The sequence below is a fragment of the Octodon degus genome, unplaced genomic scaffold (assembly GCF_000260255.1).
Source record: "Octodon degus isolate 3935 unplaced genomic scaffold, OctDeg1.0 scaffold00079, whole genome shotgun sequence".
Taxonomy (NCBI): Eukaryota; Metazoa; Chordata; class Mammalia; order Rodentia; family Octodontidae; genus Octodon; species Octodon degus.
The window spans coordinates 9,091,507-9,108,155 of NW_004524655.1; the positions used below are offsets into that span (position 1 = coordinate 9,091,507).

A 16,649-nucleotide genomic window follows, 5' to 3' on the forward strand; every position below is an offset into this window, starting at 1 on the left:
TCCAGCCCACGCCAAGGCTGTTCTGTAGCCAAGCACAGTGAGGGCAGACTTTTCAGAGACCAAGTGTCCAAGCTGCAACCCAAGCCCACCTATCACAAAGTGCCAGCAATGTGGTTAAGCCTGAATACTGGGGTTTAGCTTAGAGAGGGCAGCTGTTATCCAGTGCTTGGCTGATGGGGAGACAAGAGGGCTCTGTGTGCCCACTGCGGCACGTGGGCCATGGGTCTGCCACCATTGGCCTAGCACATAGTAGGTACCCAAGAAATCCCCATAAATGAATCTGACTTGGTAAATAGAGGGCTGGCTCCTGGCCAGGCATGGCCTGAGAGGGAGAATGGGGCCACCACAGAGGTAACCAGATCTGTGATTGGTGAGGGCTGAGGAGAACTGGGCATCTCCAGACTTGGAACACACAGAAGCCACCCAGAAAAAGAACTGGTGTCCAAGCCTGTGCCAGTTTGGGGACAATGGAGCAGGTCCCAGAAAGGATCAAGAACTGCATTTGCTCAGCAGGAGCAGGGGCCTGGAGAAGAGGTGACATGAGACTGTAGACTTGGAGAAGAAACTAGACACCCCAAGGGGTCAGGAAGGAGGGCTCAGTGCCATGGGGCCAAGATCCACCAGTGACAGACACCTGGGCTTGCCGAACACCACACAAACCACTTGCAGATGCCAGGCAAAGTCCTGAGGGTGGGCAGCACGGTGAAGCTCCACAGTGCCCCGTAGCGAGAGTGGGTCCAGATGGGGTGGGGTGGGACCCCAGTTCCTGTCCCCAGCGAAGTCAGGCAGAGAATACATGATAAGGGCCATGCAGGGATCCCACGGGCTTCTCCACACTGTCGTCTACTTTCAGCAAGCCTTTGTGGAGAGAAAGGGGTCACAGCGCCAAGCTTCCAAATCTCAGTGAGGCTGCAGAAAGCCATGAGGTGCTCAGGAATGAGGGTGACACTTGGAGAGGGGGTAGCTTGGGTTTCGACCGGGAGGAGAAGGTGGATGGGCAGCTGGACTGACAGAAAGGAAAGTGGAGCAAAATATGAAAGAGTGAATGAGTCAGTGAATAGATGAATGAGTGAATGAATAAATGGACAGATAGAGAGCTGGATAAATTAACTGGTTAGGAAAGAAAGGAAAGGAGGAAGAGGAGGGGGGAACAGGAAGAACAGAGAGGAGGAAGGGAAGGAGGGAATATAAGCACTAAAGATGGAATGAATGGATGATTCCTGAATCGTTTGATAGCTGAATGGTTGGATGAACAGGAACAGTGGGCAGATTGGAGGACAGATGGACCTTTAGATAAGTAAGTGGCAGATGAGGGGAAGACAGATGGTATGGCTCAATGGTTGGCTAGAGATGGACAGATAAGCAGAGGGATGCGGAGCGGTGGAAGGTATGGACGGATGGAGAGGGGAAACACAGAAGCAGGTAAGAGGATGGGGCCTGGGGAGGTCGGTAGATAATAAATGAATGATGGTGAATAAAGGCAAAGTTGGTTGGGTAGGTGAACAGACCAGTGGATGGATGGGTAGAAGGGTGGTGGTTGGATGATGATGTGAATGAAAAAGCTGATGAATGAATGAATGAATGAATGAATGAATGAATGAATGAATGAATGGGTCAACAGTTATATAAAGGAATGGATAGGTGACAGATAAATTAGTAGATGGGTGGATGGATGATAGATGGATTTATGGGCAGATTTGTGGATGTTCACCCACTAACCTCATCCACAGAGAATAGATAGGCAGGTCCAGTTTAGAGTAGGAGATTGCTGACCAGGCAGCCGACAATACTCACTCCATGACCTTTCTTCTCCACCGCTTGTTGTCACTGGGATGGTGACGATAGGTTCCGTAGTCAAACAGCGAGTCCATAGGTGCTTTCTTGGGCCCGGGCACCACTGAGGACTCGTACAGGGTGGACTCCAGCAGGTCAATGGGGTTGGGCACCCCCTTGCGGAAGGCACCCTGAAACTTCATGCGCAGGTTGGGGCGCCCGTCACCCTGGCCAGCAGGGCGAGCAGCATCAGCTGGTGAGGGTGAAGAGGAGCCCTCTTCCCCCTCAAACAGATTGGCTAGGGAGGAGAGAGGGAAGGCCTCCCCGCCAGCAGTGCCACTCTCTTCCCCGGGGGGCTCCGCCAGCTCTCCAGGCCCCGCACGGGGGCTGTCACCAGGATCTGCCATGCTGCCTGTGTCCGTCTGCACCCCTCAGCCTGCAGGGAAGGAGAGGAGTCAGGCAGAGCCAGACCAGTAGTGGGGGCTTCAGGAAGCCCCCTCCAACGTGAGCAAAGAGCGCTGCCACCCGCTGCTTCAAAGCCACCGTTGTAATGACAGGGCTTGAAGCGGCCACTCCCAGATGTGGTCAGCAGCCAGCCTCAGGCGGGAACTGCAACAGGGGCCTCTTTTAGGAATCTGAAGACACAGGTCTGCCCCCGGCCAGCTGCCCTGGGCACCGGCTGGAAGAGGAGGAAGGGCCTCAGAGTCACAGTGGGACCCTGAGCCCTCCACTGACCCATCGAGCCAACTCCAGAGCCTGGTTCACAGCCAGGTTCCACATTTAGCCTCTGAAGCACATGAAGCAAGTGGGCATTTTACCCCGTAAGAATTGAGGGTGTCTGAACCTCAAGGGTGATTCCCAGAGATCCCACGGGCCCGGCCCCAGTTCAGTGCCCACTGCAGAGGAGGGCTTACAAAGGTATTCAGCCTCTGTGGGTGCTCAGAAAACCCACATGAACCTCCTATGTGCGTCAGGGGCCTCTGGTCTCCCCCATCAGTGTGATCCCCATTTTACAGAACTGGAAATCAAGGTGCCCAGACTTCAGGTGACTTCCCCGATACCTAGATCTTAGCTGACTCCCAGCCCCTGGCTCTTCCCTCTCCTCTGCCTGGATGACTCCAGCCTACCTGGGCCCCCAGCTCAGCTGTCTCCCTCTGGAAGCCCTCCTTGGCCCTCATCCTCACTCTCAGCCTCCATCCCCGCTGTGCATTCATTCCTAGGCTGTGCGGCCTGGCACAGGGAGCCATCTCTCTAGTGCTTTTCTGAGACCCTGCAGGCATCAAAAGCCCTAAGACAAGGGCAGCCTTTGCTCCCTGTTCTCCGAGGAGGAAATTGAGGCCTCCAGACAGGCTGACACACAGCCTGAAGGGACAAGTCCACCCGGCTCCCATGCCCAACGCTCAGGCAGGAGCAGCGGCTGAGAATAAGCGGGACAGCCGGCTGCTGGCCTCCTGCCCTTGGCAGTGTGCTTGGGCCAGGCGGGGCTGCGCATTGAGGGCCAATTTCCTGGAACTCTTTCCACCGCACTCAGGAGCCAGGGACAGTCTGAAAAGCCCTCTCTTGAGCTCCCTGACCAACACATACACATACAGGGACAAACAAACTGGTTCCCACCTTGCTTGCAGTTGCTATGAGGGAAGACCTGGGCCACCAGAGAGGTGGGATGTAGCCAGATAGCACCTGCCAGACAGCAGCAGGGAGGCAGTGCCTGGACTTGGAGTCATCCGGACTGCAGCTCTATCCCAGCTCTACTGATGATACATAGTGTGTTCTTGGGCCAGTCACTTGAGCTCCCGGGCCTCAGTTTCCACCTCTGTAAAATGGACACAGCGGCAGTAGCTTCTCTAAGAGTCACAGGCAGTGGGAATGAGATCAGCCATATCCAGTGGCGCGCAGGGGGTTACAATTGGGCTGTCAAGTTATTATCACCAGTGGAGGACGCAAAGGCCAGGAGCACAGGTATTAAGTCAGACAGACCTGGACAGTGGCCTTGGTAATGAGCCACTGTATGACCTGTTACGATCCTGTTCCTCTCTTGGGCCCTTAGTTTGCCCTCTGTAAAACCAGTGTGTCCGCGCCTCCTCCTAAGTCCCCAGGCATGCAAGGCACCCACTCCGTGGCAACACCCAGGAGGACCCCTGGCAGCGTCAGCGCCTGTCCACCTGCAGTAATAGAGCCATGTCAGGGTCTTGAGGCCCTTGTGACTGCTGCGACTCTGGTCCTTGCATTCCAGGAATGGGATTGTGCTGAGGCAGGCAGAGGGTCTGGAGGTCCAGGCACAGAGGAAGTGGGTTACACTCCCAGCCACAGCCCTCACTGCCTCCCTGGGGACCCTGAAGTCAGGCCGGTCCCCTCTGCAGGTAATATTTTCTTAGTCTCCCTCTTCCCTCACCTGGCTCCCCATCTGGGGCTTCTTGGAAGCCCAGACCCCATTGGGAAGCTCTCAAGTCCAGCTGGGAAGGCCCACACCTGCACCCCGCCATTGAGGAGCCCCATTCTGGGAGCATTCAGGAGTTCAGGAGTCAGCCAGCGCAGGGCTCACGTCCCCACTCAGTCTTACTTGCTGGTACTCAGCCTTGGCGGGTTACATGGCAACGATGCTTAGCATTTGAGTTATGATGAAATGATTACAAGGGCCGGGGGTTCGATCCCCGGGCCTGCTGTGCCAGCCCCACCCCCAGAGCACATTGAGACAGGCAGTTGAGACTGGGCATGGTGGCACATGCCTGTAATCCCAGCTCTTGGGAGGATGTAAACAGGAAGATCACTTCAAGTCCAATCTAGTAGTGAGAACCTGAACACCCTGTAGACCTGTCCCTAAAACACAAAAAGAAAGAAAGAAAGAAAGAAAGAAAGAAAGAAAGAAAGAAAGAAAGAAAGAAAGATTACAGAATGTGTCACATTGCCCTTGTGATCAGGCAGCTTTTCCTGTGCCAGGTACCCGCCGGAGAGCCTCATCCAGCCCACGCCAGTCCTCCTACAACTCTGGCCCAGGACACTCCGCAGCACCTGCTGACATGCTTGGTGGTCGCAGCTGCATGAGCGAGGCCCCCTGCATCTAGTGGAGCAAGGTCCGGATGCCGTAGGACGCCCCACAATACACAGGAAGCCTCCGCACTGCAGAAGGACCCACCTCGACATCACCGGGCCGAGGCTAAGAAACCCTGGGCTGCAGCCAGGGTCTGCAGTAGTTCTTTCTCAGATGAAGTCACTAGGTGCAGAGATGCTAAGTGGCCTGGGGCCACACAGCAGCTGTTGCTGACAGGCCAGGATTAAAATCCGAAGCTGGCTGCAGAGCCCACAGTACCCCGCCCCTTGGTCCCCTGGGCATGGCCTGGTATCTGGTACCTTGCTGAGCCTGTCTGTATCTCACAATTCATAGCCACGCTGGGAAGGATTATTACCAGCCCATTCCAGTCTGAGCCTCAGTTTCTTTCTCTACCTGTGCCATGGCCTACAATACCTCTGTGTAGCAGAGCTTTTGTGACATTGAAAATGACAATTTTAAATAAAAGTCTGCCACAAATGCCCACCATAGCCACACAGATATGTTCAGACAAACCTGACAATAGGACACTTCGTTTGTGTAACCCGTGCTTGTTCAGCTGATGGCCTTGCAATGTGACTTCAGATGTTTAAACTCCCTTGGCCACCTGGGTGTCACTCAACCTTCCAATTGTAGTGCACCGACTATGCTGCTATACCTCCCCCTTGTTCTCCCCATAAAAGCCCCAATCCCCCGATTCTTGGGGAGAGATCCCCATCCAGCCCACGGTGTAATCAACTGCCTCCTAGATGTTCTCGGTGCCGTTTCTTCCCGTGTTGCATCTGTCCTCTGTAACAACAAGAGGCAGGTCCAGGGTCCTGTAACTATAAAGGCTTATACAGGTATATGCCACCATGCCCGGGGGCCCAGGACCCCTACAGCATACGGTATTGGGGATCAAAGTCAGGTCCTTGCGCTTGCCAGGGAGGCAGTTAGTCCACTGAACTATCTCCCCAGCCCAGATGTTGCCTCTTATCATAGCTTATCAGCTCTGTTAGATTCTAATCTGCCGTCTTGCTAACAGGTTGTAGTGCCACACCCTGTAATTTCATAGGCCATGGTAAAATCAACCAGGCGGGCCAGGGAGATGGCTCAGTAGAATAAGCGCTTCCCTGGCAAGCGTAAGGGCCTGAGTTCAAACTGGTTCTGCAAAAAATAAAAAAATAAAAAAAATAAAAAATCCGCCAGGCCCCTCCCAGCCTCTTCTTCATGGATCCCCCAGGAACCTGATAAGCAAAGCTAGGATACTGTGCCCATTTCACAGCCAAGAAAACTGAGGCTGAGGCCACCAGGGAGTAGATGGCCTCGTAAAGGTCTATGAATGCCTAACCCTGGGCTCCTTCCACCCACATCAAATGGTATCTGTGTCCTCACATGTAAATACGTGTGTATACACATGTGCCCTTTCGAGCAGCCAGCCCTACCACCCTGTGGCAACCCCCCCCCTCCAACACTGCCCTGTTTTCTGTGGCTGGGGACAGAGTTCACTCCCTGTTCTAATTTGCCCTGAAGCCTGTGATTACACATTCCAAACCCAGGCCAGCCCAGTGGGGAGGGGAGAGGGAGAAGAGGGGGCCAGGAGGAGAAGGTGGCCGGGTGCCGGGTCACACCATCTCCTGTGTCAAGGGCTTCCAGGCACATAGTGGGGCACACATGATGAGCACACCCTCAGTGGGCAGCCTCACAGGGCGCACACCAGGCACGGCTGTCACTGTCCCACATCCCAGCATCTTTACAACTGTGTGCACTTACAGCAGTGGTTTTCAAATGTGCTATTTCTAGTGTTCAAGCTCTGGTTTAAAATACACACATGGGACTCGAGCTGCACGCGGACGTCAGCCAGAGCAGAGTGGGCAGAGGGAGGATCCGGGCCCAAGGAGCAGGATTAGGAGCCTTCCATCTATTCATTTAGTCCACAGAAGTGTGAGGGCTGACCCACTGTGAGCCAGGCCTGGTGCCAGTTATGAACAAAATAGAAGCCCCTCCTGGGGCTGAACCTCTGACAGGAGCAGAATAAACTGGACCAAGTAAGCCACAGGTTGGTGTCAGGAGCAGTGTGCATCAGAGGAGCACAGGAGTGGCCCAGGGAAGGGGCCACGCGGTCCCAAGCAGGGCGGCCAGGCCCACCACCACACTAGCCAAGGTCCCCAATCCTTCCTTTCTGCCCCAAACAGGGCCCTTTGGCCTTCTGGGAACCTGGCTCAAAGTCTTGCACTTTGTGCCTGTGGGCCCCTGGGCCAGCAGGACAGAGCAGCAGTGGCCACTGAGATGTCCCACAGATCAGCAGGTCAGGTGGGAGCTGGGTGAACTGGAGCCAGTTACTTGGCCTCACCGAACCTCAAGTTCCTCACCTTCCCTGGGGATCTCAGCAGGGTCGTTGTGAGAAGCCCAGGAGTTGAGCCAGCATCTGGTGGGGTGAACCCTCGATAAACAGCACACTGCAGGGTGGGTGGCAGCCTCTCCAAGAATACTGGATCTGGGGGCAGGCAGCAGGCTGCTGTGCCAGCCCTCGGCCCCGCTGGGAGGGTGAGCGAGGCCCATCCTCACGGCTGCCGCAGCTCTGCCTGACCTCATGGAAACACTGGCACGACTCTGCCAAATCCCAACCTCCTGATTGTGACCAAGGAAAGCTGCTTAAATGTGGGGGCAAGTTCGGACGTGCAGAGCTGCTCCACTCCAGCAGAGGGGATTCTGCAGAGCCGGGTCCCTCCTCTGAGATCAGTTTCCCAACAGCCTCGGGCACCACCTGTTTGTAAGGCACCAAGGAGGCAGGGTGAAGGCTCCCGGCCTGGGCGGAAGGCTGATGGCTTCTCCTCCCTCCAGCCTTTGCCTGGGCTGTTCCCTCAGCCGGAAGGCTTTTTCTGCTTGGCCTGGCTCCTGCTCCCTCGCAGTGCTTGTGTGTGTGTGTGTGTGTGTGTGTGTGTGTGTGTGTGCACGAGCACACCTGCACACACACACAGAGGTACTAGAGATGGAACCCAGGGCCTCATGCATGCTAGGCAAGTGCGTACCACCGAGCAACACTTCCAGCCTTTCCATAATAAACTTTTACTTAAAAGATTCTTTTTTTTTTTTTTCTTTTTCCAGAACCGGGGATTGAACTCAGGCCTTTACACTTGCTAGGCAAGTGCTTATTATCCTACGGAGCCATCTCCCCGGCCCCAAAAGATTCTTGTGTTCATTTTCCTCTCCCCTTCTAGAGCCTTAGTTCCATGAGTAAGGGCTAGTTCATGTCCAGCGTACCCCAGCATTTATCATCACCATGAGTAAGAAATTGTTCAAGGGCAGGAGGAGCCAGGCATGGTGACACACTTCTGTAAGTCTCCAGCACTCTAGGAGTATGAGTGGGGCAGGAGGGCCAGAAGCGTGAGCCCAGGCAGTGTGGTTTTGTGAGACTCTGTCTCAAAACAAAAAGTATTAAAAAAATAAAAAATAAATAAAAAAAGGCCAAAGGTCTAGCTCAGTATGAAGGGTCTGAATTCAATCCCCAGTACCGAAGGGAAAAAAAGAAGCAAAAGGGCGAAGACCAGAGGGATGGCACTAATCCTGAAGGGGACATAGATAGGCTTGAGGCACAGGGACATTTGGGCTCAGGGCAGAACCCTTGGGATGGGATGAAGGGCAGAGCCACGTGGAGGACAAGGTGATGGGAAGTTCCTGGGCACACAAAGGCTGGGGACGGCCTGAGGCTCCAGAAGAGAGGAGGATGGAGAGTGGGGAAGGGGTGCACCTGGTGGGAGTGGGGTGCAGCTGATGCTCCAGCAGGAGTCAGACCTCAGGGAAGGGGCTCAGACCCCCCAGACGGCCCCGGTGTGCTTCCTCAATGCCCCATCCCGGGGCTCCATGGCCAATCTATGGGACCCTGCTTCCTGCACTGCCCTCAGATGAACACGACTGTGAACACCTGCTGTGCTGGAGAGACCACGCTAGCGCGTGCCCTGCCCCTCCTGCACCCGTCAGGGGAGGAAACAGGCTCAGAGAGAGGCAATCACTTGTTCCATGTGTCTTGGAGCCTGTGAGACAGGCGACCCTGACACAGATACCTGGCCTTTCTGGGCCTGCTCTCCTCACAGGCGGATGGGGATCCCGTAGGACCCCCCAGTGGTGTGGTCACTCACCAAGGGCTGGTAACGCTGGGCTTGAGGCCAGCTTGGAGCTCATGCTCAGTGATGCACAGCACATGTTACGAGGGGCAGGTGGACAGACACACTGAGGACCAAGGATGGCAAGATGGCCAGGGAAGCGGCTGGACCCAGGGCCCAGAGTAACGTCACTGGAAGCAGCCAGCTGGGCACTCAGCCCTTGGCCAAGCCAAACCTGCTGCCTGCCAGGCTGCCTACGGCTCCCGGACCCTGGCGGGCAGTGGCAGGGGGCATCACACACACTGGGCACCTTCCCCAGCCTGTATTTACCTAGTAGGTCTCAGCCCAGCCCGTTTCCTGTTTGCTGCACACTGGCTACTTGTGCAGGGCAGACAGAGCCCCAGTGTCCTGCTGGGTCCCCTCCCCATCTGGGAGGGTGTCCCCCTTAGTGCTCACACCACCCAGGTGGGGCAGGTCTGGGGTGACTCACAGGGTCCTGGAGAGCAGAGGCCAGAGAGGCCACAACACTCAGTTATTCTGCAAACCCGGGAGGGTGGAGCGGCCCTGTGAACTGTCACTGGGATCCTGACAGTGTGGCTTAATGGTGAGGAGCGTGCCCTGTGCAGACACAGAGCCGCATGTTGTAGGCTCCCGTCCATAGTGTTGCCAGGGGCTGGGAGGAGTGTGGTGGCAGCTCGTGCGTGTGGGGCTCCTTTCTGGGGGAATGAAAATGTTCTGGGGTTGAGAGCAGTAATGTTCACGACACACATGAATACTCAAAAGAAACAAACTGCTGAGCAGAACACTTCAAAGGCCAGTTGTGTGGTGTGTGAATTACATCCAAATAGCCTTCTTGGCTTGGGGACCTTGGACAAGTCACTTTCCTGCCCAGGGTTCAGCTTCCCTGCGGCATCATGGGATGCACGAGGATTAATCATGAACAAAGGTCTGCCCAGAAACCTGCCTGTAGCAGGGCCCCACAGGTATGAAGCTGCTGCCTCCGGAGGCCCTGGCTCCTCCTTCTTAATTCCTCCCATCTGAGCCTGGTCCTGGCGTCCTACCCCCTCAGAGCCCTTCTCAGAGCAAGACGCTGCTCAGCTCCATTCCCAGAAAAGGTAGGCCTGGAAACCCAAGGGCCCTCTTCTGCCTGGCCCAGCCCCACTCATGAAGGACAGTCCCAGTCCCTGAGGAGGATTTTGGAGTACAAAACATGGCCCAGGGGCTCGAGATGCAGCTCAGCATCACAGACACCCAAAGGTCCAGTTGTGTTCTGATCCCCACTTGCCACTTGCTCGGTGTGTGGCCTGGAACAAGTCCCTTCTCTCCTCTGGGCCTCAGTTCTTCAGCTGTAAATGGGGGTAATACTGACTGCCACTCAGGAAGGGTCAACCCACTTTTGCTCCGTAATTATTTAATATATTATATATTCATACTTTAGTTAAAGAATACAGTAACAGCTCGTAGCCTGAAGGGCTGTTGGGAGGATTAAGTGCTATAACTCAAATGTTTAGCATGCTGCCTGGCACGGGGTAAGTACCCAGTAAAGGGCGGCTGCTCTGCTATTGTTGCTAACCTCCCTGAATTAACCACGATGGAAGACAAGGCCCAGAGAGGACAGGCCAGAGCAGGCTCGGGAATCCTGGCTTCCCAGCCCCAAGGCCAGGCTCACAACTCCACGGAGACTTGGCCTCCTGAAAGGATCTTCTCACCACCCCGTTTCCAGCTCTCCCATCTCTGGAAAGCTCTCAGGGCTCCAATGCCCATTCCCAGCTGGGACACTGAGGCCCAGGCAGCACGGGAGTGCCACCTACACACATGTACGCCTCTGGCTGCCCATTCCTGTGTGCAGAAGTGCCCAGGCTGCCCAAGCAGAGGAAGGAGCAGTGCTCACGAAAAAGAAAGTGAGAAGGGAGCCCGAGGCTGCACAAACCGATTGAGGTCCTCCCTGCCCGGCTGACCTACCCTCTGGCCCAGGGAATCAGGCTGGGGCTAATGGCCAGAGCTTCACAGGGCACCTTCCTTCTGTCTGAATCTAAGTCACAGCTCCAGAAGTTAGGTGCTACTGTCTCCATGTCTAGAAGAATAAACTGAGTCCCAGGAGAAAAGAAAGGCAGGGTCTGACATTTGTCCCTCACCTCCCACAGGCTGAGTACTTTCACTCTCTTCTCCCATCTGAGGAAGGCATGACCTCCACCCCACTTCACAGATGAGCAAGCTGAGGCCCAGAGACCCAGCTGAGGTCACAACTATCTGCTGTTGCATTCAAGTAGTTCTTCCCTGCTGGTCTACAAGGTCCCCCAAGGCCACCCTTCTTGATGCCATGCCCCTTGCAGCCACTGGTCAGGCTGGCATCGGAGTCAGGAGCAGGGTGCTGCACAGAGCCAGTGTCTGAGTGTGAATCCGGGCTGTGCCCCCAGTAACTCTGTGACCCTGGCGGGTGTCACTTCAGCCTTAGAGCGCCCATTTCCACATCTCTGTGAGGGAGGGGATCACAGTACCCATGGCTGCTGGGTTGCTGTGAGTGTCAGAACCTCCAAAGTGGCCTCCAACTAGAAGGATGTCACGGGGAATAAAGCTCCTGGAGGGTGTGGGGCTCTCACCTGTTCTGGTCACTGCTAAGTCCCTAAGGCCAGTCCCAAATGGGACCTGGCACTTCATAGCTGCTCAAGACATTCACTGAATGAATGAATAAATGAATCAATCAATCAGTCATTCATTCAATCACTCAGTGTGAAAGAAACCAAGGGCCGGCAAGATAGTTCAGCAGACTAAGCACCTGCTTTGGCAAGTGCGGGGACCAGGGTTTGATCCCTTGTCCCACATGCAGCACACTGCTGCCTGGTCCCACCCCCGCCTGGGGGCACTGAACCATTAACCAAGTCAGGGAATGCTGGTGCATGCCTGTAATCCCAGCACTGGGGAGGCTGAAAACAGGAGGCACCACAAGTCCAAGCTGCAAAGTGAAACCCTGTTGGGGTGGGGGGCTTATTGTGCCCCTCCCTCCAGCAGAGTCCCTACCCAGAAATGCATGAGCTGACTTCATCCCTCCCATCCTCCAGCAAAGTTTATGGAGCACCTACTACCTACAGCACTCTCTGACTTGAGACCCAACATTCCCCAGGAGGACAGCTACCACGAGTAGCTGATGAGAAAACTAAGGCTTAGTGACCCCCAGGATCTCAGAGCCAGGGTCTGTATGTGAGAGGCACTGCCTTCTGACACCTCTGCCTTCCTGGCCTGTCCTTTCCTTCCTCCTGCCCTCCCCTGCTGCCTGCCTGCCTGCCTTTTCCCTACACACATCGGATCCCAGACCCCTGTTCTGTGCCAAGGGAAAGCAAGAGTGGGAACCAGGCTGACACCCTGCCCCACCCTTACCTGCTGGGGCTTCCCAGACCCCTGCGCCCCAACCCCCATCACACATACGTGGAGTTGTCCCTGAAGGTGGTCAGCTTTCCTGGTCAGTGGGGTGGAACCCAGGCCACCCCACCCGCAGGGGAAAGCTGGCGCCCAGGAGACAGGGGCCCTTTGTGCAGAGAGGAGGCAGGCTCCGTTACTCACTACCCAAAGAAAACTAAGAGTATTCCCGTGGGTAATGGCCCCTGTCTGCCCCCACGCCCCTGCCTACTGCTGGGGCCTTTCCAACACCCTGAGCTCATCTGGAGCTGACTGCAAGGCTTCCTGTGAGCCTGGTGTGGCCTGAGATTCTCCCTTACCAATCAGGAAACATGCTCAGAGAGGTGGGGTCACCTCCTCAGAGTCACACAGCCTGGAGCAGACAAGGCTGGGGACAGAAAGGGGAAGCTGATGGTCAGGAAAGGGCTCAGGAGGAGGAAGGAAGTTGGAGTCACGGTCAAAGCCGGGGGCTGACTCCCTTCCTCATTGCTGCCTGGCCAGCTCAGGGACCCCCAGTCCCCCAACCCAGGGGGCCCAGGCCAGGGCAGGAGTGGCAGCCAGAGCAACCCAAATCACCCACAGGCTGGCAAGACTGACCTGCGGCAAATCCTGGGAGGCAACCCCAAAAACAGAGAGGCCAAGCCATTTCCTGAGCTCAACAGCAGTGGGTGGCACAGTGGGGAGGTGAACCAAGGTGGGTCAGACTCTCAGAGTCTTGAGTCCAAGATAGCTTTCTAGGCAGGAAGCCAAGCCAGTCCCAAGGGACCAGAGTCACTTGAATATGTCATCTGGGTCCAGCCCTGCTGTGAGCCAGCTGGTAAAATGTCTATGCAGCAAGACTGTGGGACTACCAACATAATGAGCTAACAACTGTCACTGTCCACAGCCACCCATCAAAGCAGATGCCCTCATGTTCCCATTTTACAGATGAGGAAACTGAGGCCAAAGGAGGCCGGGGACTCACTGGGAGCCAGGATTTGTACCCAGGCAGCTGGGCTCTGGCTCTAACGGTGAAGCACTAACTACACTGGCAAAGCCAGAAATGTTGACGGTTCTTGGCACACAGGCAACACCTATAAATACTTTGTGGTTGGAAAGGCATTGCCCTCGGTCCCAGTGCAAGTCTAGCTTTGCCCTGCCATTCCCTGGCATGAAGGGGCCCTCAGAGCATGCCAGGAAACTCACCCTGGTGGAGCTGAGGGACAAGGCACCAGCAGCACAGGATGAGGAGGACCTGTGTCTTGGAACTCCGCTGTGTCCCTTGGCCATCCTTGCACACTGGGGACTGAGAGTTCCTTGTACAGATAAGGAAACTGAGGCTTGGAAAGAGCAGGGGACTTCCCCCAAGCTTTCTGGACTAGAGAATGTCCCTTAGCATCAGGCCTCAGTGGGGCTGAACAATTTAGGGTACAGATTTTGTTTGGTATTGCTAGGGGTGGAAGCAGGACGCTGTATGTGTCAGGGAAGGGCTCTCCCACTGAGCTCTACTCCGGGCACCTGCGATCCTCCTGCCTCAGCTTTCTGTGCTTTGGAGCATCTCTCTCCTGATTCTGAGCACCTCCTGGAGGGTGCAAACAAATGGGGCCAGGTTGCCTCTTACGTCATGGCATGACTTTGGAATAGGACAGATGGGATTCAGAGCCCAACGTTCCCCCTCCCTGGCTAATAGCACCTTAGTAGTTGACTTCACCTCTCCAGACCTCAGGTCTTCCTTCTGAAAAACTGGTACAGTAATAGTTCTGGGCCCAGATATCCTGAGAAGGTATGGCTCTACACCTAACACACAGTAGGTACTCAATAAATTCTTGCTACTATGATGAACCAATAAGTGCTAGCACTGCCCATTCCTGACTGAAGCAGAAAGGACCTTGTACCCAGAGTTAAAAGCAGCAGCCACAGGGCCCAGGACCATAGCTATCTCAAGAGATCTGAATTAATCTTTAACGGAACTGAATTCCACTCCAAATCAGCAATGTGGAACATTCTAGAGAGCCCTGTAGCATGAAATACATGTTCTCTTGGCTCCCAAGACTATTAGTGATGGGAAAAGAGGGGATTAGAGTATTTCCACCGAAAGTCAAATAGGGGAAAGTGAGGCAGACCGCAGCTGGGGGCCTGTGAGAGGCACTGGTATCTGTGTCTTGTGTACCCCACTGTGCTAGGAAGGCACAAAGAAACTCCAAGGACTCAATCCTCTCAAAAGCAAACAACAGTAGCATGGGGAAGGCTCTGGGTTCAGTTCCCAGCACCAAAACCTAAGTATTTGTCCAGAAGATGAACCACGCAGTTGATACGTACTGAGCACCCACCACGTCCCAGGACAGTGAGGCCAGGGCTCAAGGCCTCCTCTACCACCTCCTGAGGTCCCCTCAGTACCCCTCCCCAGGACTTGGACAGCCTCCCTGTCCAATCTCCTCACACCTTTACCCCTCTACATCCAGAGGGGACTTTCCAGACCACAAAATCCTGGTTCCCAGCCTGGGTCTGACCTAGCCCCCCTCGCCCACCTACCTGATCCTGGATCCCCCACTATCCACACCACACCCACTAGACCCAAGAGATGATTGCTTTACAAACCCCAGCCCTCCTCATCTGGTGACAGGCAAAAGTCAAGTTTCAGTGAGTGCCAGTGCCTTTGCCTGAATGCCCTTTCCTCTAACTGCATTGTTCTCCAAGGTGTGGCGACCGGCAGAGTGTGCCCATCCCACCCAGGTCTGCTTACCCTCCGAAACGCGCTCTCTGGTGGGCCCATTCCTTCAAGGGCACCTGCCTACCCCGCATCCACCCATCCCTGTGCACACCTTGCCAAGGGCCCACAGTTCAGGATGCTGCCCACCTGGAGGCCACAGCTGTATGGGTGGTTGGGCCTCCGAGACAGGAAGCCCTCTCCATTCTTACCCTTGGGCTGCAGTGAGGCCAGATCCCTGGCACAAGAGAGCTTTGAGGAGAGACCTTTGGGGCTGGGGAGGTGGCTGAGGCCAGAGGAGCCCCCACAGCCCCTTTCCTGAATGTAATGTATCTGGATTTCCTTGGGGAATCCCCAGCATCTTCACAGGGGCTTTCATAAAACACCCTCCCTTCGGCCTCTCACCCCCTACCATCCTTCCTTGGTGAGCCCCCCTCCAGAGTGACAGCGCTGGCTGCAGGAGTGAACCAGACTGAACCATGACATCTGGGCTTGGGAACCCCTGTTCTGTGACTCACAAAAAAAAAAAGAAAGAAAGAAATGGGGGTCCCCAGCCTTTCAAGTTCTCACCATCCTTCAAAAGCAAAGAGCTATGAACAGGTCTTCTGCTAAGAACACGTTTAGGGACCAACAAGCCCCAAGGCACTCACCAACTAAGCTCCTCAGGACAAGGGGGGTGCACCCCACATTACATATGAGAGAACCCAGGCTCCTACTCCTGCCCTGCCCCCAGCCCAAAAAGTACTGTGTGATTTCTCCAGTGGTTCTCAGCACCCGAGAACAAAGCTTGCCCAGGACTTGTGCTTAAAGTGTCAGAGGTTCGCTGCCACCTCCACCCCCACCCCAAAGGCCCTTGGTTTAGCTACTGAGACCCAACAGCCACAGACCCACCTCGTGCCCATCACTTCCTGGCAATCCTAGCATGCACTGCCTGGATATAGAGCTGGCCGGGGACAGGCGGCCGGAGCCCCTGATACACCCCCAGTGCAGCCTGGCTTTCCTCCTCTGTAAGATGGGGAGGAGACAGTGGGAAGGCTGGGTGTCGGCCAGCCGGCCCCGCGCTGAACTTTCCAGGAGCAGTGCAGAAGGGTCCTCTTCCTGTCCCAAGAGACTACCTGGGTGGGAGCTGGGATCCAGGTTTTCCTCTCTCTGGGACTCCGTAACGAAGAAGTAGTCTTTTGGCAGTTCTGTGCTTCTAGTTCCCTCCAACTCGCTCGCTCGCGGACCAAGGGCAAATCTCAGCGACCCCCAACCCCATCCCTCTTCCTGGTTCCCCAAGGTACAGAGCCTTCCCAGGTAGGTTTCGGGACCCAGGTTTCGGGGACCCAGATTTACACGCCCAGGGACCCATTTCAAGAGTAATACAGCCCGGGCCCGGCGAGGTGGTGCCCGGCTCAAGGGCATCCAGCGCTCAGCGGCCGCCCGCGGGACCCGCGCCTCCGGCCCTCACTCCCCGCCCCCCCCCCGCCACCCCACGCGCCCCACGCTGGGACTCCAGAGTCGCAGGACCCTTCCGGGCCGAGCGGGCCGGGGGCTCGTCCCAAGGGTGCGAGGGGTCCTCGGCGGGGCTGACCCTCCCGGCCCCGAGTCCACTCACCTCCAAGACCGCTGGGCGCCGGCGGCCGGGAGCGCGGCGCTTCCTGAATCCCGGCCGGCGCCCAGCGCCCGC

At 55.8% G+C, this 16,649-nt stretch overlaps 1 protein-coding gene across 1 annotated transcript in view; it reads right to left on the bottom strand.

The window, feature by feature from the left end:
* Positions 1-16,643, bottom strand: part of Trpv4 (transient receptor potential cation channel subfamily V member 4) — a 37,873-nt gene extending 21,230 nt beyond the window's left edge. Inside the window, exons 1-3 of the mRNA XM_023720966.1 lie at positions 16,578-16,643; positions 3,388-3,586; positions 1,795-2,209 (exon numbers count right to left, since the gene is read on the bottom strand). Of these exons, the coding sequence (XP_023576734.1) occupies positions 1,795-2,180 (386 nt within the window). The 5' untranslated portion in view covers positions 2,181-2,209; positions 3,388-3,586; positions 16,578-16,643. The remainder of the gene's footprint in view (positions 1-1,794; positions 2,210-3,387; positions 3,587-16,577) is intronic.
* Positions 16,644-16,649: the final 6 nt, after the last annotated feature.